The 22,259-nt window shown below is 47.6% G+C and overlaps 9 protein-coding genes across 9 annotated transcripts; 5 read left to right on the forward strand and 4 right to left on the reverse strand.

The window, feature by feature from the left end:
• Window positions 1–136: 136 nt before the first annotated feature.
• On the forward strand, window positions 137–676 carry N7446_006011 (ribonuclease P Rpr2/Rpp21/SNM1 subunit; the record flags this gene model as incomplete). Its single annotated transcript, XM_058514759.1, has 1 exon — window positions 137–676. The coding sequence occupies one exon, from the start codon at window positions 137–139 to the stop codon at window positions 674–676; it is 540 nt and encodes a 179-aa protein (XP_058371937.1).
• Window positions 677–845: 169 nt separating this feature from the next.
• Window positions 846–4,063, forward strand: canA (putative cullin binding protein CanA; the record flags this gene model as incomplete). Its single annotated transcript, XM_058514760.1, has 3 exons — window positions 846–3,200; window positions 3,256–3,594; window positions 3,647–4,063. The coding sequence occupies 3 exons, from the start codon at window positions 846–848 to the stop codon at window positions 4,061–4,063; spliced, it is 3,111 nt and encodes a 1,036-aa protein (XP_058371938.1).
• A 1,271-nt stretch (window positions 4,064–5,334) lies between these two features.
• N7446_006013 (uncharacterized protein) lies at window positions 5,335–5,805 on the forward strand (the record flags this gene model as incomplete). The annotated part of the gene is made up of 1 exon (XM_058514761.1): window positions 5,335–5,805. One exon carries the CDS (start codon window positions 5,335–5,337, stop codon window positions 5,803–5,805), a length of 471 nt encoding a protein of 156 aa, XP_058371939.1.
• Window positions 5,806–6,198: 393 nt separating this feature from the next.
• Window positions 6,199–7,818, reverse strand: N7446_006014 (class I SAM-dependent methyltransferase; the record flags this gene model as incomplete). The annotated part of the gene is made up of 10 exons (XM_058514762.1): window positions 6,199–6,319; window positions 6,394–6,822; window positions 6,901–7,087; window positions 7,154–7,179; window positions 7,244–7,360; window positions 7,407–7,448; window positions 7,500–7,529; window positions 7,580–7,636; window positions 7,700–7,746; window positions 7,795–7,818. The coding sequence occupies 10 exons, from the start codon at window positions 7,816–7,818 to the stop codon at window positions 6,199–6,201; spliced, it is 1,080 nt and encodes a 359-aa protein (XP_058371940.1).
• Window positions 7,819–9,562: 1,744 nt separating this feature from the next.
• Window positions 9,563–9,904, forward strand: N7446_006015 (uncharacterized protein; the record flags this gene model as incomplete). The annotated part of the gene is made up of 2 exons (XM_058514763.1): window positions 9,563–9,669; window positions 9,736–9,904. The coding sequence occupies 2 exons, from the start codon at window positions 9,563–9,565 to the stop codon at window positions 9,902–9,904; spliced, it is 276 nt and encodes a 91-aa protein (XP_058371941.1).
• Window positions 9,905–11,115: 1,211 nt separating this feature from the next.
• Window positions 11,116–12,773, reverse strand: N7446_006016 (uncharacterized protein; the record flags this gene model as incomplete). Its single annotated transcript, XM_058514764.1, has 5 exons — window positions 11,116–11,318; window positions 11,387–11,627; window positions 11,689–12,047; window positions 12,109–12,449; window positions 12,505–12,773. The coding sequence occupies 5 exons, from the start codon at window positions 12,771–12,773 to the stop codon at window positions 11,116–11,118; spliced, it is 1,413 nt and encodes a 470-aa protein (XP_058371942.1).
• A 2,257-nt stretch (window positions 12,774–15,030) lies between these two features.
• N7446_006017 (uncharacterized protein) lies at window positions 15,031–15,728 on the reverse strand. Its single transcript, XM_058514765.1, has 2 exons — window positions 15,414–15,728; window positions 15,031–15,365 (listed from the first exon to the last, which is right to left on the reverse strand). The coding sequence occupies exons 1-2, from the start codon at window positions 15,670–15,672 to the stop codon at window positions 15,082–15,084; spliced, it is 543 nt and encodes a 180-aa protein (XP_058371943.1). The 5' UTR covers window positions 15,673–15,728; the 3' UTR covers window positions 15,031–15,081.
• Window positions 15,729–16,669: 941 nt separating this feature from the next.
• On the reverse strand, window positions 16,670–18,452 carry N7446_006018 (MFS transporter; the record flags this gene model as incomplete). Its single annotated transcript, XM_058514766.1, has 6 exons — window positions 16,670–17,116; window positions 17,166–17,295; window positions 17,346–17,664; window positions 17,730–17,835; window positions 17,891–18,280; window positions 18,330–18,452. The coding sequence occupies 6 exons, from the start codon at window positions 18,450–18,452 to the stop codon at window positions 16,670–16,672; spliced, it is 1,515 nt and encodes a 504-aa protein (XP_058371944.1).
• A 1,288-nt stretch (window positions 18,453–19,740) lies between these two features.
• On the forward strand, window positions 19,741–20,913 carry N7446_006019 (glycerate kinase family protein; the record flags this gene model as incomplete). The annotated part of the gene is made up of 1 exon (XM_058514767.1): window positions 19,741–20,913. One exon carries the CDS (start codon window positions 19,741–19,743, stop codon window positions 20,911–20,913), a length of 1,173 nt encoding a protein of 390 aa, XP_058371945.1.
• Window positions 20,914–22,259: the final 1,346 nt, after the last annotated feature.

The raw sequence follows: 22,259 nt of genomic DNA on the forward strand, positions 1-22,259 counted from the left end.
TGGACTATTTAAGCTCGGGAGCAAATCTCTGATGTGCAAACCAACGTATTGATTGTCAATTGACCACAACAATAGCCTCACTTCAGAACAATAGAACCCATTGGTACTAAATAAGATTGTTCGCTATCAATCGACAATGGCTATTGATGCAAGACAGGAATTCCTCAATCGGGCGGCTGACGCGCTCGCCGCCAGCCCCTCCACGTCGTCTCATCTCCTGGCACTGCACACCCAGCTTCTTCACGAGAATTCCAAGGCATTGAATACTAAGCAGAAGAAAGAATACTGTGGCGCCTGTGGAAGCCTTAGAAAACCTCAATGGACTAGAGTCACTGATATCAAACCCAAAAGAATCAAAGCGTCAAGCGCGTCTACGCCTTCCGCGTCTGTGGCCACCGTCTACAAGTGTCTACGCTGTCGCAAACGTACCGTGCTTGGGTCCAAGAAGAAGACTGCTCCCAAATCTCTACGACACGCTGCTGCTAAGGCATCTACTAAAGGTCCAACTCTTGATACCAAGGGCGAGACACAGGCAGCAACCGATCCCACCAAGTCAGTCGATAACCAAAACAGCAAGAAGAGAGCCAAGGCACGCAAACAAGGTGGCCTTCAAGCGCTTTTGGCCTCGAAGAAAAGCGCGCAGCCTTCTCTTGATCTGTTCGACTTCCTGCAGTGAGGTCACGTGATCCATAATTCCGATTGGGATTAGCGCGGGGTCCAGCTTGCTGTCTCCGAAACTCGTTCACCTTAACTCGAGCGCGCGCACCCCAGTTGAACGCGTTTCAGTCGTTTGCTGTCCAGCAGTTCAATATTTATCCTTTCGTTGTGGGTCCACAGTCGCCGCAATGTCGGTCTACTCCAACGATGACGAGCATGATCCTCAGGTCGATGAGCTCCGCGAGACGGCCCTCGTGACGCTAGAGGCATTGATCAGCTCGTGCAACCAACAAATGCAGCCATACCTTTCCAATACCACTCGGTCAGCTCTACGATTCCTCAAATATGACCCTAACGTTGCCGAAATGGAGGACGACGAAGAGATGGGTGGAACACAAGACGATGGGAGTGAGGATGATGCCACGGAAGAACCCGATATGGACGAGGACGACGATTTCGAGGATTTTGAAGAAGATGGAGGCTACAGTGATATTGATGATGTGAGCTGGAAGGTACGCCGATGTGCGGCCAAGCTTCTCTACACTGTCATCTCCACGTACGGCCGTGGTCGCGCTTGGGACAACTCCGCTTTGTTCCAGCAGATTGCCCCTGCTCTGGTATCCCGAATTAGTAAGGAAAGAGAAGAAAGCGTGAAGCTCGAGGTGGTATCAACTTTAACCGCTCTCGTTCGGAAGACAGGAGAGGGCTCGATGATCGTCACATCCAACGACTTCCTTGAGGCCGTCGGTGGATCAAAGAACTCGCGCAAGCGCAGACGTCAGGACAGTGATGCAAGCATGATTGACTTCGAGCCGAGCATCGGGACCTCCTCAGCAATCGACTCCCCCGCTGTTCCATCTTCTCCGAAGTCTGGTTCGCAGGCTGACCTGGCCCGCTCCGTCCCTCTGATTGTACAGAACCTCGTCAAGGTGTGGAAGCAGGCATCAATCCCCCTCAAGCAAGCTGCTATCATCCTCCTCAAGAGCCTATCTCTTGTTCGTTACGGCGGCCTCGCAGACCATCTCCAACAGATCGAAGATCTCATTGCAGATGCCCTCAAGACTTCATCTCTGTCAGGAAGCGCCCCAGCTCACACTGGCGCCGCCGTCAGTGCGGGAACGCTTCAAATCGAGACCCTTGGCCTCATTGCAGCAATTGCCGAGACTCATTTGTCCGATGCGCTTCTCCCGTTCCTTATCGCACTCGTGCCCGGAGTGGTTGCGGCTGTCAACGATCGCAATTACAAGGTCAGCAGTGAAGCGTTGGGTGCTGTTGAGCAGGTGGTGAAGGCACTCACCCCTCCCCGTGTATCTGCCAATGCTTCCGACGTTACTCTGCAGTTGCAGAAGCTCTATGATGTTGTCCACTCACGAATAACCGACACAAGTGCTGATCTCGAAGTCCGTCAGCGCGCCATTCATGTGTTTGGCGTTATTCTGGCACGTACCTCCGGACAGCGTGGATCAGAGTTCCTTTCTGCTGATAAGCGATCAACCGGTCTTTCGGTTCTAGTGGACCGCGTGAAGAACGAGACCACCCGTCTATCCGCTGTCCGTGCTGTTGATGATGTCGTCGTCCTGGCATCCCGGAAGGAAGATGTGGCCAGTGAATGGGTGAACGAAGTGGCCCTTGAGCTTGCCTCCAACTTGCGCAAGTCAGACCGTGCTTTGCGAGGGTCATGCTTGGAAGCGCTCCGCAGTCTATCCATGAACTCCACCGTCAGGTCTCATCTATCTCCTAACACTATGGCAGCACTGGAGACCGCCCTTCTGCCTCTCCTTGCGGCTCCCGACTTCCACACGCTTACTCCTGCTCTGATCATCATTGCCAAACTTATTCCTGGCAATGCAAAGCTGCTCGTAAACAGCGCATTGATCTCTTCCATGTGCTCGATCGTCAAGCAGCCGCTAGTTGGTACTGTTCTCAAAGCCCTCCTACTCATTGTTAAGGTCATTGGCGACGAAGGCGCTGGAGCCGAGTTGATGAAAACCCTCCTACAAGATGTGGGCATTACCGGAGACTCTTCCGTGGTCGGTAGAGCCGTGGGAACTCTCTTAGTCCATGGTGGACCGAATCTAGGGGTCACAATGGAGGATTTCTCTACAGAACTGAAGACTGCGCGGGACGATAGCCGCAAATGCCTCGCACTCGCGATTCTGGGAGAGATTGGCTTGCGAATGGGCCCCGAGTGCTCGTTGACTCCCGACCACTTCATTGCTCACTTTGAGTCTCAGTCGGATCATGTTCGCTTGTCCGCTGCCACGGCCCTTGGTAATGCCGCTGCAGGTAGTGTCAAGACCTATCTTCCCGTTATCTTAAATGGCCTTGAGAAATCCAACTCGCAGAGCTACCTGCTTCTTCACTCTGTGCGGGAGTTGCTTCAGCACCCTGAGGTTGTGCGGCCCGACCTTGCACCGTCTGCTCACAAGCTATGGCAATCACTCCTCGTCGTTTCCGAAGAAGAGGACAACCGGGCAGTGGGTGCCGAATGCGTGGGCCGTCTGGCACTCCTCGATCCTGTTGCTTATATTCCCCACTTCCAAGTAAGTCATATCCATACTATTCTCGGGGTTTCCAATGCTTATATATTACCCACAGGAGTATCTCGCCAGTCCAGTTCCTGCTGTCCGCGGCGTGGTGATCTCAGCCTTCCGCTATACGCTTGCTGATCCGAGCGATGCTTACAACGATGTTCTTCGACCGTTGATGGTGCCACTCTTGACAAATATGCTTGCTGACGGCGACTTGGGCAATCACCGACTCGCGCTAACTACTCTTAACTCCGCGATCCACAACAAGATGGATCTTCTTCTTCCTCACCTTGACGAACTGCTGCCTGCTGTTTTGGGAGACACCAAGATCAAGCCAGAGCTTATTCGCGAGGTTCAAATGGGGCCATTTAAACACAAGGTTGATGATGGTCTTGATTTGCGAAAGGTCAGTATCCGTTGCCCTTATCAGAAGACATGAACTAACACAGCGTCTCCAGAGTGCCTACGAAACCCTCTACGCATCGCTTGACACATCATTCTTCCACACTCACACGAACGAGCTATTTGATCGCGTCCTTGCCGGTATTGATGATGAGCAAGACATCCGCGCAATCAGTAACCTCATGACATCCAAGCTGATTAAGATCGTGCCCGAGGCGACTGAGCGGTTGCTTGATGCTTTATCAGAGCGCTACACCTCCGTTCTCTCATTCAAGCCGAAAGAAAATGCCGTCAAGCAGGAAATCGAGAAGGCACAGGAGGCATCTTTGGGCATTCTCAAGATCACCAAAGAGCTGAGCAAGGCTTTCCCTGGTGCGGAATCCTCGAGCGATCTCCACAAGTGGAAGGGATATATGGAGTGGGTTCGGCGGACATTTGCTCTCCAGCTTCAATCCTTGGAAGTGGACTTCTAGGTTCCGGTTTGCTGCTTGCCAGTTGAAACCTAACACTGAACAAAAAGTACGTGGCAGGCTCTCTCACCCCAACCTACATGTAGCTTACGATTTCATTGAATGAAATATTTGATATTGACATTGCCAATGCCGTCATACAAGCCCTGTAGACACATGACGTTATATATATAAAAATTATGATGGTAGACATTTAAAAGCAAAATGCCCTTGTCATACAGCCCAGTCTGGTATTGAGACGCTGCTTTATGCGTCGAGGGTATCCTACACGGTACTTTTGCACTTCATACTGAGGCCCATCCTGCAATGATAGTTTTCATCGAGTGTCGATTGTTAATTATGTTTTCGGGCAGAGGGTACTTTTGTTTGCACCCTTTTTAAACGGAACTATATCAAATCGTGATGGCCCTAGCTGTTTCACACCTGTTTGCGCATTATGCAACCAATCCAATGATAATAGAGATGGCCCTGATGTGAAGCGATCATTCCCACATGCCAGCCCAGTTTGTAATCGACATATTATCACCTTTCTTATAGGGTTTGCGTCTCTCTTCCAGCCGGAAGGGGCAATATATCGTGTACATTACTTGCACGCAACAGACTCATCACCCTGCATAGGGGTGTTTGGTAAATTAGAGATTTTAGATGGCACAGTCAACGATGTAGGGGTTTGTAAGTAGGGCTACAACCTGCAAGAAGGCAAGCTGCAGGACACAATTTTCACGGCGTGCGTACATACACAAAGAATAAAGGATTCCTGAGTAAAGGATCTCCCTCGACTTTCTTCCACAATGAAATTGAAGACAAGGATTGACCTTTAGTGGTTACTTTCAAGAACTCTGGTTGTGATTGTACCTGTAGCGTTATTCCTTTGTCTAAAAACTCCAACTTTTACTCACGAACTACTTGATCTGTGCCTGCCTTCATCAACACCTATCTGCAGTCAAATCCACTTCAAGACGATCAGAAGTGCCAGTAAGTGCTTGATCAGCCCCCAAAAATTCATATGTTAATGTCGTTCAGGGCAGACTCTACGAGCATCCCGAGCCAGTTGATCATTCAACACCAGAATCCCACAACGCAATGCCCGTGTTCCGCCTTCAACTACACAACCCAACGAACTGGGCCCTGTGGGTTGCAGAACTCAAGTTAGACCTCAGCGTCAAAGGCCCAGAATACTGGCAATCCTCAGCGGCAAACTCGAGAAACCAAGCGACAAAAAGTCTGATCCATACAAAGAATGGAAAAGAAAGAACACCTACTTGATGGAAACAATGGGTTTCAGAATAGATCGGGACCTTCTGTACCATCTCAAGCAAACCAACAAAGCCCCCGACGCCTTCGCAAATTTGCAGATACTCTGCGTCGATTCCACACCACATACCGACGACATAGATAGCTACATCTCCTCGGTCTTTTACCAGGCTTGGGTCAAACTTGAATACTGTATTGGGCAGGCACCGCAGGACTTCGTGTACGCGTGGAATCTTCTTTCAAAGGAGGTGGAAGGGAAGCTCGCGATCGGCGGTCAGGCGCAGTTTGAGCAGTTCATTGCTGCTGTCTCGGCTCATCCTTCTTCGGCCTATTGGCTTAGCTACTTGCGTGATGATGCTTCTTGTATCTTGGAAGTAACGGATAGTTTCCTCTGTGATTTTGTCGAGTTTGAACGAAAGAGGCTCTGTCGCCAAGGGCAACTTCTCCGTGGCAAGAATAGGAAAGGGAAGAAAGGTGATGACAAGGTGTGACTGTCTACTCCGCGGCTGTGACATCCACGAGGCAGTGAAGCTTGAATCAATGTGGTTACTTGATGTGTAGCACTTAAGTTGTTTGAATGAACTCTTTCTAGGTTTATTCGTATGATTTAACTCTCTTGTGTTTCTGGCTGTCAAGTAGACAAGTAGTAGGAGCCTCTCGGGATTAAATTCACGCTAAAAATAACAGACGTGTCGTGCTTGTATGCTTGAAACAAATATATGAGCAGCAAACACAGGAAGAATAGGTATACCGTACGCGTAGGCGACCACAAAAAACGTGTACACGCAAAATACAAGATATTGATGTGCAGTAGGGTACAGTCCGCCAAAAGGACATAATCAGCCCCCAAAACAAGTGCTTCCCTCATGAAACAATTTTCATTCTTATTCTTGGGGCTCTTGCTTGATATAAAGAGGATTGATATCAAGAGTCTCTTCCTCTTCCTTAACACTAGCTTCCCTCGCAAGTTCTTCCGGGAAAGGCTTACGGGCCCAAACGCGACGTCTAAAAAAAAATGTCAGCAAACCACATCCAAGATTGACGATCACCCAACGAAAATAATATAGAGAAATACTCACGCCCGCTGATAAATGTGATAACGCGGATTCTTAATCTCAGCCCTCAACTTGGCGACGTAAACAGTAACCTCATCCTTAGACCAAGGATTCGGCGCACCATACTTGGTGAGCAACCACATACACCAGCCCTCCATACCAGAAAGCCAATGCTGGTAGTGAGCTGTCCCAGCCTCCTTATACTTCTGATCACGCGGCCAGGGGCCAATCGGCCACTTATACTCTTTCTCGTGGAAGTCCACGAAGCCAGCCTTGCGCATGGTATCGGCCATTACATCAATTGTGTCAATGGGACGACCGGCGCGAATAGAACAGTGGGTAAAGTTTGGTCCCCAGGTGTGTAGAATACTGTCTGCTGGGAGGCTGTCGTCGTCGCATAATACGTAGGGGCTTGCCTCGAGTTGTTCAATCCAGCCGCCTGGTTTTAGGTTGCTGTTTACTTGTTAGGCCGCTTGAATTCGATTGGGATTGGGATCGGGTTTGATAGTGGAATAGACGCAGTAAGCTTACTCGTAACATTGCTGGTAGACACGGTCCCACTCGTGTGGTTCAAAGGACCCGGTCATGCCCCGCATGTGAATTAGGTCGAGGGGTACATTCCAGGTCCATTCCTCGAGGATATTATCGACCTCTAGGATGCAGTTTGGGGGGACCCAGGTCACTGGGGGTGGGAAGAGGTCGACTCCGTGGACGGTTGCTGGGCATGGTGAGTATGTCTTGACAGTCACTTGCGTGGGACTTGCACGGGGGTTAAAGGACTAACATTGGGGTAAGAAGTCGGCTACATCGCTGAGATATGTGAGCTGATATGGTCTCCGGTGATATGGAGGTTCGTGACAGATATCCCACCTACATTGCCCAATTACCCTGACCGGTTCCTATATCGAGGATCTGCGCCTCCTTGTAACGAATAGGTGCCTTGAAGAGTGGGTTCTCCTCGTCTGACTCCAATATCAGGTCGACCAAGTGCCTACGGGGGTCAATAATGGGTCAATTATGTAGGAGATGATTCGTACCCAGCTTCATAAGACTCAAAAGACTGCTCGTCCGAGGGGACTCTAGTAAGCGGTAAGTTTGGCTGTCACTTTGGAGAATTTAGACTTGCGCACGGATATTCCTTGTTGCTCAACGTTTGATATCTGTCGAAAATCACTATAAGCTAAACCAGACTTTTTGCTGGAGAATTTACCTCCGGCCATTGTCCATCAAACCCCGATAGATAGCAGAGCCGATGGAGGTGGTTTCTCTGGGGTTTTGTCAGAAACGATTCCCTTAACAAAATGGGGCTGGGTAAACGGGTAAACCTTACGACTGCCAATCATCGCCATAAGTGGTGGTGACATAAACGTCAGGATCCTAGGGTTATATGAGCATAACACAATTCATTATGTGAAAAACGCTTACCACGGCCAGCATATCTTCTGCCATGCCTGGTATTAGTTCCCGAGGGTGACCTGGGGAAAAGGGAGAGCTGAAGGAGGGTGTCAGTTTGACAATCAAGACAGCCATTAATCCCCTCCCATCCTTGCGCCCCTGGTCGAACGGGATTGGATAAGGGAACAAAGCCAGTACTTCCGCCCCGAGTCAGTGCGCCCGACCTCGCCCTAACCGCGTTGGTCGGAAACCGTACTTATGGGTCTAGGGTATTGTTTCTTTCTCGGCATAAGTACATAAGTACCCGGAGACATCCGCGAATAGGATTGTTCATTGTAATCTAGGACGTACATTGAATTATGAATATGTATAATGGGCGAAACTTTGGTGGGGATTAAAGTGTGAAGAAATGCACGTCGGTGGGTTATACACCCTCTTTGGCCTCAGGCAGGATTTAGTGCCTTGGGAACACGTGGTTGATCTCGGTCCTACAATGTTCCTTGCTTGTCACGTGCACTGAGCCCTCATTTGACGACATACAATCTACATCTAGGACAGAGCGAGATAAATTCAATTGCAATTTCCGCGACAGAAAAAAAAAAGCCAAGCCTCGGTTGGGATGTGTCATCGTGGATCAGCGGGGTAATCCGCACAACGATATTCAGCCTCAGGCTCGGGCCCGTATGTACTAACTGCAGGTTACTTCTTTTCACGTTGACCGCGAACAGCTTGTTGATGCTGACTGAAGCAACAGAAAGTGAACTGCAACAATTGCTCACATTTATTAGGGTGTCACTCTTTCCTCTTCTTTTCTAAACAATGTGGTAGGACTTCCTGGCCTGGCGAGCTGAACCCAAGAAATATGACCAAGAGCTCACATTCAAGTCGAGCTTTATATCTTCGAGTCAGCCTCGGGACTACAGGGCCTAGATAATGTAGGGCATGAGGCTCAATATTTTCGAATCATGCGGCTCAAGTGCTTTTCGGCCTCGTAGATATGCGGTGGTGCCTTCACTTGCCGTACCTGGCTTCCAATTTAACTGACGGACCACGAGTGTCACGCCCTTTGGAAAGCGCTAATCGAAGCCCTACGCTTGATTTTCCACCTGATTTGCTAGGTATACAGCTAACGTCAACTGAGGAGTCATGTGGTTCTAGCTGCACCGAGCGACCTTGACTGGCTACCATCCTCACATTTGCTGAACTGGGTAGAGATCATATCGGTCAGTATGAAACTGAGCATGTGGATTGTTATTGAAGAGGACCCTGAGACGTCAGGCTTTTGATGTTTGGTCTCGATGTTTGCTTTCAATCTAAGGGTTTAAATACCAACCTTTCTTCTTTTCATCTTTCTGTTTCTCTTTCCTCCTTCACCTCTCCATTGTCTCATCCCCTTTGCTGCCACCTAACATCAGCTTCCATCCCACACTTCACCCATTTCATCCTCCACCTTCGCACTTGGCACCATCAAGCCACTCCATGAAGCCCTGAGAGATGGGACTTGGGATCAACATATCCTCCTCCTTGAGTGAGAATTCGGCTCGGCTCATGCCTTCCTACCTCATCTTGATATATCCCATCCAGAGCAAATGGACCTCCATTTAGGTGAGAGATACTAACTTGCCCCCTGCCGGTGACAGAGGCACTGACAGTCTTTCCTTCAGCATTCGATAACATCGACACCACTCTTGCGCGCCCTTCACGCATCAAACTCATGCCCTGTCATCACAGGCCAGATTCCCCATGCGAGCTCTGATGGTGTTGTCATACGGCCCATTGATTCAACTTCATCTTTGCCATGCCTGCCAACCATGCCTCGCATCTGTGCCTGCCCCAACTTTTGGACAAGCTCCTTGCCCAGACTGGCTCTATCATCATGGCTTTCATCATCATAGCTACTTACCAGTAAGTACTGCTTCATCTACCCTCCATCACCACCCATTCACATGACTCTCACTAACACCTCATCAGCGGCTCCCATCTCTATCTTGCTAGAGAAACAGGTCAATCGCCCTACGATGACCAAAATGTTGGACTTTTCCACTTGCCCTGCTGCTTCGTCACTGTGCACCGAATACTAAATCCAGGACCGCCTCCGGGCCCCGAGAAGTCGTCCCACTTGCCCACACCCACACACTGATGCAAACAATCGTTCCTGGAAAGGAGACAACCTCACTTGCTTGAGACCTTGATTATTCGGTGATCTACCCAGATTTAAAGTCCCAAGAGAAGTAGGTTCCCATTCTGTTCTACGAAAGAAGAGGAAAGCAGCTCATCTTGAGGCCTGGAGTACTCAGTGATCTACCGAGGCTTATGGCTGCCAATGAGCATGGGGAATTTTGGATTCACCTCCCATCTCCGTAATGGAGGGTCCTAACTGTTTTTGGATTTTGAATACTCGGTGATCTACCCTGATTTAAAGCGTCATGACAGGTTGGATACCCTCCCCCATCCAAAGGACAAATGAGGAAGCTATGAAACAAAATCAGCCGAGTGTCCCTTTCCATGTCTCCCCGTTCCTCGTGTTTGACACAAATCAACAAAATGAGCCTCATTCCAGGACCTTCACCTCTTGTTGGTCTTTGTGAGACGTATTGTCATTGAGAGGGCAAATTTGCTCGATACGTCCAACATGATGGCCACTTGCATTGCCAACAGAAGTTGCGGTTGTACATTAGCTTCTTCAATCAATATCAAGTTTTATATGCCTCATAGGGTCTAGCTTTCTCTTTAGCCTAAGCACGATCACCTCTTTGGATCAAACGTGTGAAGTCTGAACTTTGGCCGAAGTTCTGGACTATCAAAATCTATTCCGCCTCCTGCATACTGGCATCATGTAACAGGTAGTGATCTTGGCGCTGTGATAAGAAATACAAAGTGCGTATGGTGTTAGTCGAAGAGGAGCGACTTTGTTGATTGGCGATTAGAGGTGTAACTTCAACAAGGGGGAATATCATACAGGGAGAGGAGATTGTGAAAGGTCAAGCCGAGCAGAAGACAAGAAGCAACAAAAACGAGGGGAAAAAAAAGAAAAAAAGGAAACGAGAGACGACTAAAAGTAACCCGGCCCGGGGAAGTACAAGGGATAAGTCAACATATCCGGGGCACCTCAGATATGTAATGTCTTTTAAACTGCACTCGGCAAGGATGATGGCCGGGGTCACCCTATACCTTGCATACATGGAAGGACCGTCACACTGCGGGATCCTTCATGCAATCCTCCAAGTGCTCTTTGAGGTTCTATCCACTGAACCAATCAGGAGGTGATTGCTAGACATACTATTGAACTTGGTCGGTGACCTTTTCCTGATTTAGAAGGTGGACCTACCATATTCCTTGACAGCCACCTACTCAAATATAGTGTCGGTGGTCACGTCCTCCAAAACTGAGGAATGGGTGTTCTATGAGCTCACGGGCGCTTTTCCTCTCTGCCGGAACCCAAGTGAGCATATCCCTAGCAAATGACAAGAACAGCTCCTTTTCCTCGCCTTTGAGTGATGGGACTGTGTCTTCCAACTTCCGGTTTGGTACCAGTTGCTTATGGAGAAACTCGCCTGGTAAAGAAATGGATCAGTACACACTTATCTAGCGTCTACTGTCTGGGGGACTGGGGTTAACATGCCTTCTTCGTCAAAGTGAGGACCGCAAAAAAGCTCTCGGATATTTTTGCAAGATCTTCCCGGCTCGAGGGAAATGGGATAGTCAAAATCATGCTGCGAGAAATAGTTCGACCTTTCGATTACTTCCTTTGGCGGTGGACCAAGTAAGGCTATCATCTCGGCTAGATGTGATGCGGAATTGTAGTCGCTGTTGGGATGTTCAACTTGGGTGAATAGCTCTGCGCCTTCAATGATATTCCACAGCTGAGGGTACAACAGATGAGGAGGTAGGTAAGAGGCAGCCATATGAGTGTGTACTACTCACCAGAACACCAAAGTTCCAAATATCCGTACTGTAATTCCAGCCATACCCTAGGATGACTTCGGGCGAGCGGTAGTAGTTTGGTTGGATAGGGTCGAGTAATACCTCTCCGATCTTTGATTTGTCGTCTGGGTGACATTCGGGAAGCATTTTAGCAGCTCCAAAATCAGTGATCTTGGGCATGATATTCTGGGCATCATCAGGGTATAGGCTGCCAAAATTGTTGTGACAGCGGTAAAGGATGCGGCCAGTTGTTGGATCATTCTTGTATGACATAGGCGTATCAATGACGGCTCTCTTGATGAATCTAGGAAGAACTTCCTCATTCTCGAAAGTCATCATGATATTTTCCAGCTTCAAATCTAAGATTGTCAATGCTTTTAACTCTGCAAGCACACTTGGGAAACGCCAGAGATTTAATACCGGTATGAATAACCCTGCATTCGGCATGCAAATACTCCACACCTAAAAGAAGGCAAGTGATATATGCCTTAGCGATCGGGAGAGGAATCTTCCTGCCTGTAAAGTGATCCTGGAAGCGAAGCATGGTTTCGCGTTGAGGCTCATAGATCAGACATAAATGCGGATCCTGTTCCGAGCTTGGAATTTCAAAGTGCCCGTAGCAAGGTCGTATAGAGTACCAGCCCCGATGCGACAAATTTTGCTGCGTAATTTGCTCCTCGAGAGCCCGCTGACGTTCATTCTTGCTCCGACTGCCGTTGTTCAGAATCTTCAATGTCACAGTTTCCTCTTGATCTCCCTCTCTAGGTGGGATGGGATATTAGCTTTTAGTCGAATTTCAGGAGAGTCCGCACATACGCTCTCATATTCCGTGCCAGCCATACTGTTGATCCTACTCCCCAGCCCAACTTTGTCAACAGCTGGAATTGGTTGCCGAGAATCTCCCCTGGACGTGCAGGGTAGAAGTGTTTAGCGTTTTCTTTGTACCCGGGCCACTTCTCTTCGTCGACGATTTGATGTTGGGGTAGGGAAAACAAGGGACCAGCTTGCGGAAGCTGAATTGGATGCGCAGCAATTGAAGCAAAAGCGCGCTTCGCGACACGCGTCGATGACCGTAGTCCGATCATCTTGGGATGGACAGACGGTTCGGGTAGAACTGCGGCCCCACTTGAGGCTTAAACAAAGTAAGAGTGGAAGAAGGTTCTTGTGGTAGATGCGTTGAAATTTGCAGACTGGAATCAGTACAGATAATCCAGGCTGGCAGTCCAGGTCTGGCTTCAAATTGCCTAGTGGACAAGGTGACCCTTACTAAGCTTTGTTGTGGTGACAGCTGGATCTGGCGGAAGCCTTGTTTCTGAGGCTCTCAGACGAAAGTCCGACTAGTTAACTTACATCACAGTTTGTATAACATTAACCTCTCGGACTTTCAAACACGCCAAAACGTATGTTTATTAAGTTACGTGTTAATATCCAACAAGTTTGAACAGAATACTAAAGGGGCTTCTCATCTTCAATCCGACTACCTGACTGACTTGAGTATAAGTTTCCTCGTCGTGGGGCTTTCAGTAAAAAGGTCACTAGCGAGAGACACCAGATCACCCTAACTGATGAGATAGACGGAATGAACTTTCTTCTTCCACACAACTATGTGGTCGTGATGAGGACTCCCCGAAGAAGAAGGAAAGTCAATATGGCGGAGTCCGTTCCAGTATTCATCCGGAGACATTCGATCATGTGAAGCTGCTTACCACCACTACAAATGAGAAATATTTCCAGCCTCGACATCGTCAAAATTATCCCGATCTCAGCTAGGATGGGACCTGCGACTAAGTGATCTGCCGCTAACGAACGATGGATGCGTGCGGATTCTCAATGCTGTGCAGATATTGTTGGATATATCAGAGGTTGTTGAAATCGATCTCGGCATGTGACTTCTATTTTTCAACAGGTACTACTTGTGATTAATAGATTCATAGAATGCGTCCAAAGCTCTAACGATAGCATTATAGAATCGCTGTTTAGAAAGGGTGTCAACACTGGCGCGGCTATAGAAGGGGTGCTAACTGGGGGACCGAGGGCGAAGATTGAAGAGCTACGAGGGCTATTAGCATCAAAATGCATTACACCTTATTTGTGTGGGACATAGGCATAAGGACAGCATCGGTCTACTAGATACTTAATTTCTTAGGGAACGCTTATATACGTTTATGATGTAGACAATATAACACCTCTTTCGTATGCGTTAAAAATCAGTCTAAGGATCTCGTCCTACTGCTTCTTAAGACTAGAGTTAATGTGAACTTTCAACTCTATAGGCGAAGTTGGACCGGAAGGATAGAAACCTTTTCGTGACTTATAAGATGGATAAAAGTGCCGAACAACTAGTCCAAAAAGAATTTACTATCGGGTTAACTGTACTGTTAGGATTCAGGATCTATCATTTCGGGATTTTTTAGTCTCATCTAGAAACAAGTTCTATGTGGATGAGCTAAAAAGCATAAAGATATTCCTCAATCGTGTCTTAAAACTATGCAGAGTTGTCTATAGAAAAATATCAGAAATCTAGTAAGCTCTAGAACGCATAGGGCAGAAATTGACTCTCAACATATCCGCTAGTATCTCCCACCGGAGTTACAATACTCTTATCGCTATTAGACATACTATCCCGAGAAAAGCCAACGGATCCATTTCCCAAAGTATGTTTCTAGCGGCGCATAATAGACCTTCGCAAGACGGTCGAAGAAGGACGACATGCTGGCGGTCACGCCCAATGAATTGTGATTGGCAATGCTTTTAGAATACAGCGTCACCAGACTGGCCAAGTACCCTTTGTCGCTCCTGGCCGGTGGAATTCCCTGTGAAATGATAGTCAGACCCAATATAAGAAGATTTCCGTCAGCTCGGAAGGAATTTGTGTTAGAAAAACTCCCCTTACCTATTAGTGCCTTCTGGTCAACCTTTGAGATTGCGAAACTCGATGGTGGCATAAAGGACGTCATGTTTGCTTTGAGAGTCTTTCAGGTAGAAAAGTTCGATATCACAAAAGCTGAATGAGTCCGGAAGAACTTTCAAAGAGGCGTATTTGAGAAGATCACTTTGGAAATCATTAGTCTCGAGCGCAAAAATCATTGACCCTGCTGCAATCATTTGGGAATGCTCTCAGTAGAAAGGGACTGGGTGGGACTCATTTTAGAGGACCTCTACGCAATGGATCCATAGCTAACTTTATGATGATGACTTCTAACGACTTATTTTATGGTATCCAAACTAAGTCCTTAAATATCATCCCTAATGGCACCGACTTCTCAAAATTGAAACGGGAGTCTGTTCGTAAACCGAGGTACATGTGTTCTCAAACGAAGCAATTATTCAAGTCACCATTTTTCTTTTCGAGGTTGAAGATGCAAGATCTTAACCTTAGCTTGATGGGAGCCCTCAGAGTCCAACAAAAGCCATGAGGCTAAGGGCTGTTCCAAAAAGTCCAGTTGTTAGCTCAGTTGACTTGCCGGCTGAGTTCGGAGTCGACGACGCAGCATTCGAGCTAGTAGAACTGCCTGTGGCAGACGCAGTTCCGCTCATAGAGGTGAATGACATATTTCCGCTGCCCGAAGCAGTACTAGGAGAAGTCGAGCTGGTAGAGTTGGATGTTGCAGAGGGAGAGGATGCAGCATCATACGTGGTCGAGCTAAAAGAGCACTGGCGGACAAGATCATTGGCATCTACATGATTTAGCACATCTGTAATTTCTTCTTACTAGGACAACATACCGTTGTTCTTGCCGTCTTTGCTATATGTATCAAGGCAAGCAGCACAGTTTGGAACACTCTTTGATGCGCGGGGATCGTCACAGACACATTTCATCTCAGCCGCATCGTCGTTATTGGCCTTCTTGTCGCAAGTGGAAGTTAGGCTGACAACAGGGGCGCAGACGTCCTTGCACTGGGACGGGATATCACTTGAATCCACATCTTGAGCCACGACAGACGCAGCAAGGGCAAGCACGGAGAAGATAAAAAACGAACGCATTGTAATCAATCAACTAAGCACGTTTAAGCTGTGGTTTGTTCGGACAGTGAATTTTTTTCGGCGAAGAAAAGTATTTATAAGTAATGGCCGTTAGAGCTCCCTCATTTCCGGACCACCGCTGTTGATCATCCAAGGCACCGACTTTTTAGACATTAAAGTTGTTAAAAATAACTTCAAACTTTAAGCAGCTGTCCCGTTCGATCATAGAGGAAATGTGTCGCGTGCCTATGGTGTCTATGCAAGTTACGAGTTTTCAGTTGCCTAGCAATACTCTCTCTATAGAAAATGATCGTCATTGCCACATAACGTTAACGTAATAGATTTCAAGTCGCCTAGCAATACTATCTACAGAAAATGATCGACGTTGCAGCATGACGTAATATAAATGTGTTCTAGTGGGCAGGTCGACTCGACCAACCAGAAGATTATGCCAAGTATGCGCTGTGATCACTACTTGGGACGAAAATGGTTTGGCCGTACAACGTACGCATGGGTTCACACCAGAGTACTTATCTATCTTAGTCCTAGGTTAAACGCAAATTTAAGCTGATAACTGACCTTGACTCGCTTCCTTGCGACAGGTCGGTACAGGCAAGAGAGACTTTTGTTCGGTGTCAAGAGGAGGAAGCTTCGTTTAGTTGAGCACGAGCTCCTTTATTGGCTGAAAGTAGAGGGCGCAGGGACACGTCTCCTAGCAATCTTTGTAAACAAAAGGGTAGTCAAATTCATGATAAGAATAGATAATACGAAGACCATTTTTAAATTGAGAGAACGTGAAACGGTCGGATTTCGTGAATCTCAAATATTGTGCCCGGATTCTTTTTTTGTTTACCAATTAGTGAGTGGCCTTGGGGAATATATTTTCGAACATTGCTATATGTGCTATATCGTTCAGCGATGGGCCAGAGTAAATGAAATCAGCCATCTATCCATGCATCCATGCTATACCTGCTGTATGCCTCGTAAATCTATCTATTATCATCTATCTCATCCGCTTCTAGCCCGCACAGTATGTGCTCTTGGCTCTTAGCCACTCGCCATAAAACCACAAGAGCACCGGAGCCATGATTCCTAGGCCTAGGCTGACAAATCCTAACAAGCTATTACCCCATCCCAGTCCCAAACTCTTATATAGACTGTCTGCAAAGAGGGGGAAAGCAAATCCAGCTATGGTCCGCACAAATGCCGCTGCACCCGTCGCGCTTGCTGCGTATCGTGAGTAGGCATCTACGACATATGTCTGCGCACACTGGAAAGATATGATTAACCCAAAAGCAAATATTGCGGCACCAACATTGGGCACAATCCAATGGGTCTTATTCTGAGCCGTCCAGCCGTAGATGAAGAGGCCTAATGGGACCAATAAACCACCGGGCACCATCAGGGGAACGCGAAATTCGGGTCGACCATCGTGTTTGTAGTGCCTTTTAAGACGCATATATATCTTGAAGGGGAGTCAGTAATTGCTTCAGGTGTATAGTTGAGGAACGCACCATGTCAAGGACACGACCGCAGAATTGCAACCCTAGCACAAACCCAATCCCAAGAGAGAGGTAGTTTAAACTGGCCGTGCCGGTGTCTTCTCGGTATACCACCTCCCACACCATGGGAAAAGATGCCAACCTGAATTTATTGAGTCATCTGTAACTTCCATATTTGACACCCGCACTTACACAAGATACATGAGTCCATACTGGTAGCCTCGATATAATGCAAGAGCCTGGATTGCCGGCTGTGTGAAAAGCATCCTGAGTGGCCGAACCAGATTCTTCCGCAGCTCCTGGCCAAATGTGCGATCGGGGCTGTCGTATTCGGTGTGAAGCTTATCATTTCCGGTTTCTTTCTGTAGCTTTCTTCTCTTCGTCGCCAAGATCGTCGGTGCGTAGGTCTCACTCAAAAAGCAAAAGGCCAGAACCTGGACCACGGCGTCTGCAATAGAGACAATCCAAAAGATCCATCGCCATGACATATACTGCGTCAGATACCCGCCAGCTAACAAGTAAGGCTCCAGTTAGCATGATTGCCTTTCTTGACACTATAATACATATTGCTCTCACCGATTGGACCTATTGCCGGCCCTAAAAATGGCATCAGACTATAGAGTGCGGTTGCTGCTCCTCGTTCTTCCTTTCGCCAGCAGTCACTTAAAACGCCACCTCCAATCTATGCGGTCATCAGCCTATTGAGAATATTAATGGAAACCGAGATATCAACTGACCGCCTGCGGCGCACTGCCCCCGAAGCCACTGAGGAATCGAAAAGCAAACATCTGTCCCGGGGACGTGGCAAATCCACAAACAATATTGAAGACAAGATAGAACATGTTCGCGGACTGCAATATCACCACGCGCCCATACATTTCAGAGAGAGGAGCAATGATAAAAGGGCCAAGAGCGTAGGCGAGAAGGAATATCGACATCATCAAGTACTGCTCCGTTTCCGACGTCACCTTGAGATCGAAGGCCATGGAGTCTAGCGCAGGCGCGACCATCGTAGAGGACACTGGGGATATGAATGTAAAGCATGACACAAGAAAAGTTGCCGTCCATTTTTTCGCACGACTCCAGTTGAGAGGGTTGGATAGATCGTTGGGGCCTGACCAGGTAACCTGCTTCCATCAGCGATTTGGTCAAGGAGATCACTCCTAATTGCCTTACAAGATGAGCATTGTCAGGGGCCAGTAGGCCCGGCTCAAGGTCTCTGTCTGATGAGGAAAGCTTCTGTGACGATAATAAGATTTTATTCTCTTTATCGTCATGTTCGCTGGCGGAATGCGCCATGTCGACTGTTTAGGTGGAGGAAAATTCCGAAAGGCAAAATAGAGTGATGCTGGAGTTAATGCAACATCGATTCTCACAATAAATGGCTGGCAGCCTTTCTTATCTCGTGCTGTTTATCCATCACAGCTCCTTAAAATGGAGATCGTCAGGATACTCCACTGATAGTCGTTTTTTTAGAAGATGCCAAAAAAAGATTCTTTTGCCAAGACGTTTGGAACGAGGCCAGTCTAGCCTGGGATTCATCAGTAGCGATGGATCTCATTCACTTAAAGTGCAGAAGGAGGGTTACTGGTGGGTTACGTAAATGGAATGCATATCATTACTGGATCAGCGCAGTAAAGTTTAGGCAACATCATAACACTTACAACATACTCGGATCAAGGAGGCAGTGCTCGGACTGAAGCCGAACGATCTTTGTACACGCTAATGATTAGGATACCAATTTCTCTGAATGATGCTTAACCTTTTGCCGATGTGGGGGCCTTTCGACACCCCGCGCTCCATCTCGATAACTAAACCTCAAGGGGAAATTATGCACGTGTCCCTTGCGATGGGTGATAAGATAGCCAATTGATGCCAAAAGTAGCCAGAATCATTACTCCGAATCCGCAGCGTGACCTTCTGTGGTCCTTTGTGCTGAGAAATCTGCGCAGCAATCCATTATGTTTCATATTCGAGGCTGAATTCCAGATCGCGTAATGATTCCGGCTCAGGTACATGGCAAGCCCCGCCATCAATTCATACTTCTTGATTGACTTGCGGTGGGTCGTCTAGAAGCCGGCATAGTGTCGATCCCCACGACAACGACTCTGTACCAACCAGATGTGCCGGGTCCATAAAAGAAGAAAAGCTAAGCGTTTCGATGTAGCTTAGCTAGTTCCAGGCAACCTCATATTCAATTTTAGAAACCCACGACTCCTGTTATAGCCTTCCATTTTCTTCGTACGTTCGGTGGAGGCTGTGGCCGGAACTACCGAGATATGGCCCCAGACACCCCAGTTGACGACCAGCAGTAGTAGAGATGAAGGTTAGGTAAAATTAGTAACAGAAAGAACAATGGGATAATGAGAGAAGGGGTGTAAAGACAGACGAAGCAGCAGGACCGAGTGGATCCCAGACTGGAGTGCCATATAAGAAGGATGCAGCACCGCCGATGTATAGGTATTTTTCCTGTGGCAGGCATCATCGACAGACATTCAACTTCTTTTACTCCAGATCTTTTCTCTTGCTCTTCACAAGGCCAAAACCTCTCACTTCTTTTATCGTACCTCCTTCCATATCAATCAACATGAGAGTCCTCGTCTGTCCTTCTGGCTTCAAGGGCAGCATCAGTTCACATACTGCAGCAGACTGTATCGAGGAAGGCATCCTGCGTGCTATACCAACTGCAGCCGTCCGAAAGGTTCCACTGGCTGATGGTGGCGAAGGCTTTGCCCGCGCGTTAGTGGATGCTACCGGAGGCCAAATTCGCAGAGTCCATGTCACGGGTCCCACTGGATATCTCATTCCCTCTTACTACGGAATCCTTGGAGGCGAGTCGAAAACAGCAGTTGTTGAGATTGCCGCAGCCGCTGGACTCAGTCTGGTACCCCCTGGCTATCGAAACCCTTGCATCACAACTACCTTTGGCGTAGGCCAACTCATTGCTGCTGCCTTGGAGGAAGATGTGCGGCGCATTATTGTTGGGTGTGGTGATTCTGGGACGAGCGATGGCGGTGCAGGCATGCTTCAAGCCCTCGGAGCACGATTGATTGATATCAATGGAGATGAACTCCCGCTAGCCGGTGGAGGTGAGGCCTTAGTCTCACTTGCGGATATCGATTTCTCGGGAATCGACTCACGCCTGAAGAAGGTTCGCATTGAGGTCGTTTGCAACTGGCAAAATGTCCTCTGCGGGTTATACGGTGTGGCCCATGTCTATGGACCTCAGAAAGGTGCAAATCCCCAGGAAACAGAGATTTTGGCAACAGCTCTGGATGTGTATGCCTCTGTAGCCGAGCGAATGATTGGACAAAGCGTTTCTAATGCCCCTGGTAGCGGTGCATCGGGAGGCCTAGGGACAGGGCTCCTCCTCATTGGAGCAGAGCTACGCCCGCGATATGAAGCCATCATGCAGTATTTCAACATCGACAGCTTGTTCGATGACTGTGATTTGATTATCACCGCAGAAGGGGCAATCGATTACCAGACCCCGAGGGGAAAGATTCCAGCCGAGATCGCAACGAGGGCCAGGAAATACGGGAAGCCAGTGATTGTGTTGGCTGGGTCCATAGGAGACAATGCAGATGCAAATTATGATGTTGGCATCAATGCATATGTATCTATCTTGCAGCGACCATCAACCTTGCACGAGGCTATTGAGGGAGCAGAACGACTATTGGTGGAGAGTGCAGAGGGAGCAATGCGAATGGTGATGGTGGGAAGAACGCTGAATGGCAGCTTTGTGAATAAGCCCAAGTAATATTGACCACAATAACGATGACAATAGCTATGACGAATCAGCCACTGCTCTTTCATAGCTCCGAAGACTAGAGCTTCATACCTAGGCCACGCAGCTTTCAAGACCAAAAAAAAAAAAAAAAAAAAAAAAAAACAGATATAGAGAACATTGAGACACGACAACCGTTCCTTTGCTTTATTGTCATGTGGATGTCCAGCCGTGGCGCTGGATCTTAGTACAGAGACGTAATAGCTTCATTTTAATAGCAAGGAAGCTCTATTTGATACGCCGCGGGAATTATTCCCACCTTGGACAGTGCGATATTGGCACGAGTGCAGATCGTTAAGCGGGAAGAAATGCTATCGAAGGTGTCGCGTCTAGCGTCGATACTAGCGTAAATAAAGCAATTAACGAGACAACGTCGGCTGCTAGCAGTAAGATTTAAACTTAAGTACACGACTTACAGTTATATCTTTCTCGATACTATGTTATTGGCTCTAGAACTACTATAGAGCCTAGGACAGCTTAGAGATAGCGTGCTCCGACCTAAGTGCATCCTTCTTCTTTTATCTATCTGCCGTGCCTAACTCTACGCCTATAAAGGTTAGCAATATACTTCTAGAGATAGACTGAAGTCTGATTTCCGGCTACCGTCAAGTTTCCCTAAGTGTGATCTACTTATATATTTCCGGGTTTATAGTAACCATCTCAAAAGTAATTTTGGCTAGTCGTAAGACTTTTTTTGAAAAAAGCTTTCATCGTTGCTAATTACGACCGGTACACTCTTAGTCACGGTGATATATAGACCTTTTATTTCTAGGGTTAAGAATAGCTTATAGACTTACGGTATCTAGGTTAACCTTAGCGTTAAGATGCTGACTATAGCATAGCTAGCCTTATTATTTTCTATTAGTAATCTAATTATATAGTGAAATGGGGATGGCACGATGGCAGTCTGACATGGCAGACGGGTCGATATCAATGGAGAGAAGACAACCAACCACTCCCACACCCACCGTAGGCGTAGAAAATAGTCTCAGGAAGTGACTGAAGTACTGATCTTGAAGCTGTATCATGAATGAAGAATCTGGTGGAAAAACTGTAGTCATATTGAGGATGGTCGGATGCTATCTCTCTCGAAGACTGCATGCAAGCTTCCTGGAGCATTTGCGACACCACAGGCCAACAATACGCTACTGTCACGGGTTCCACCACTGCAATAGTTAGTTCAGCTTTTCTACTATTCTATCTAATTGCTGCGCCTATAGCGAGTTAATACCAGGAGACAGAAGTGCTCCTTTACATGCTTACTTTGTTATTGAGAAAAAGATGTCTATACCAAGACTGTGTATCAATGCTCTGGAGGG

The sequence above is a fragment of the Penicillium canescens genome, assembly GCF_028828765.1.
Source record: "Penicillium canescens strain IBT 15451 chromosome Unknown utg000004l_segment0_segment0, whole genome shotgun sequence".
In the NCBI taxonomy this organism is placed as follows: domain Eukaryota; kingdom Fungi; phylum Ascomycota; class Eurotiomycetes; order Eurotiales; family Aspergillaceae; genus Penicillium; species Penicillium canescens.

Bases quoted from the DNA above. Each gene is read 5' to 3' on its own strand.
- N7446_006017 (XM_058514765.1), bottom strand. From the start codon at position 15,672: ATGCGTTCGTTTTTTATCTTCTCCGTGCTTGCCCTTGCTGCGTCTGTC. The intron at 15,366-15,413 runs GTATGTTGTCCT...TAAATCATGTAG, and splicing joins CAAAGACGGCAAGAACAACG to ATGCCAATGATCTTGTCCGC.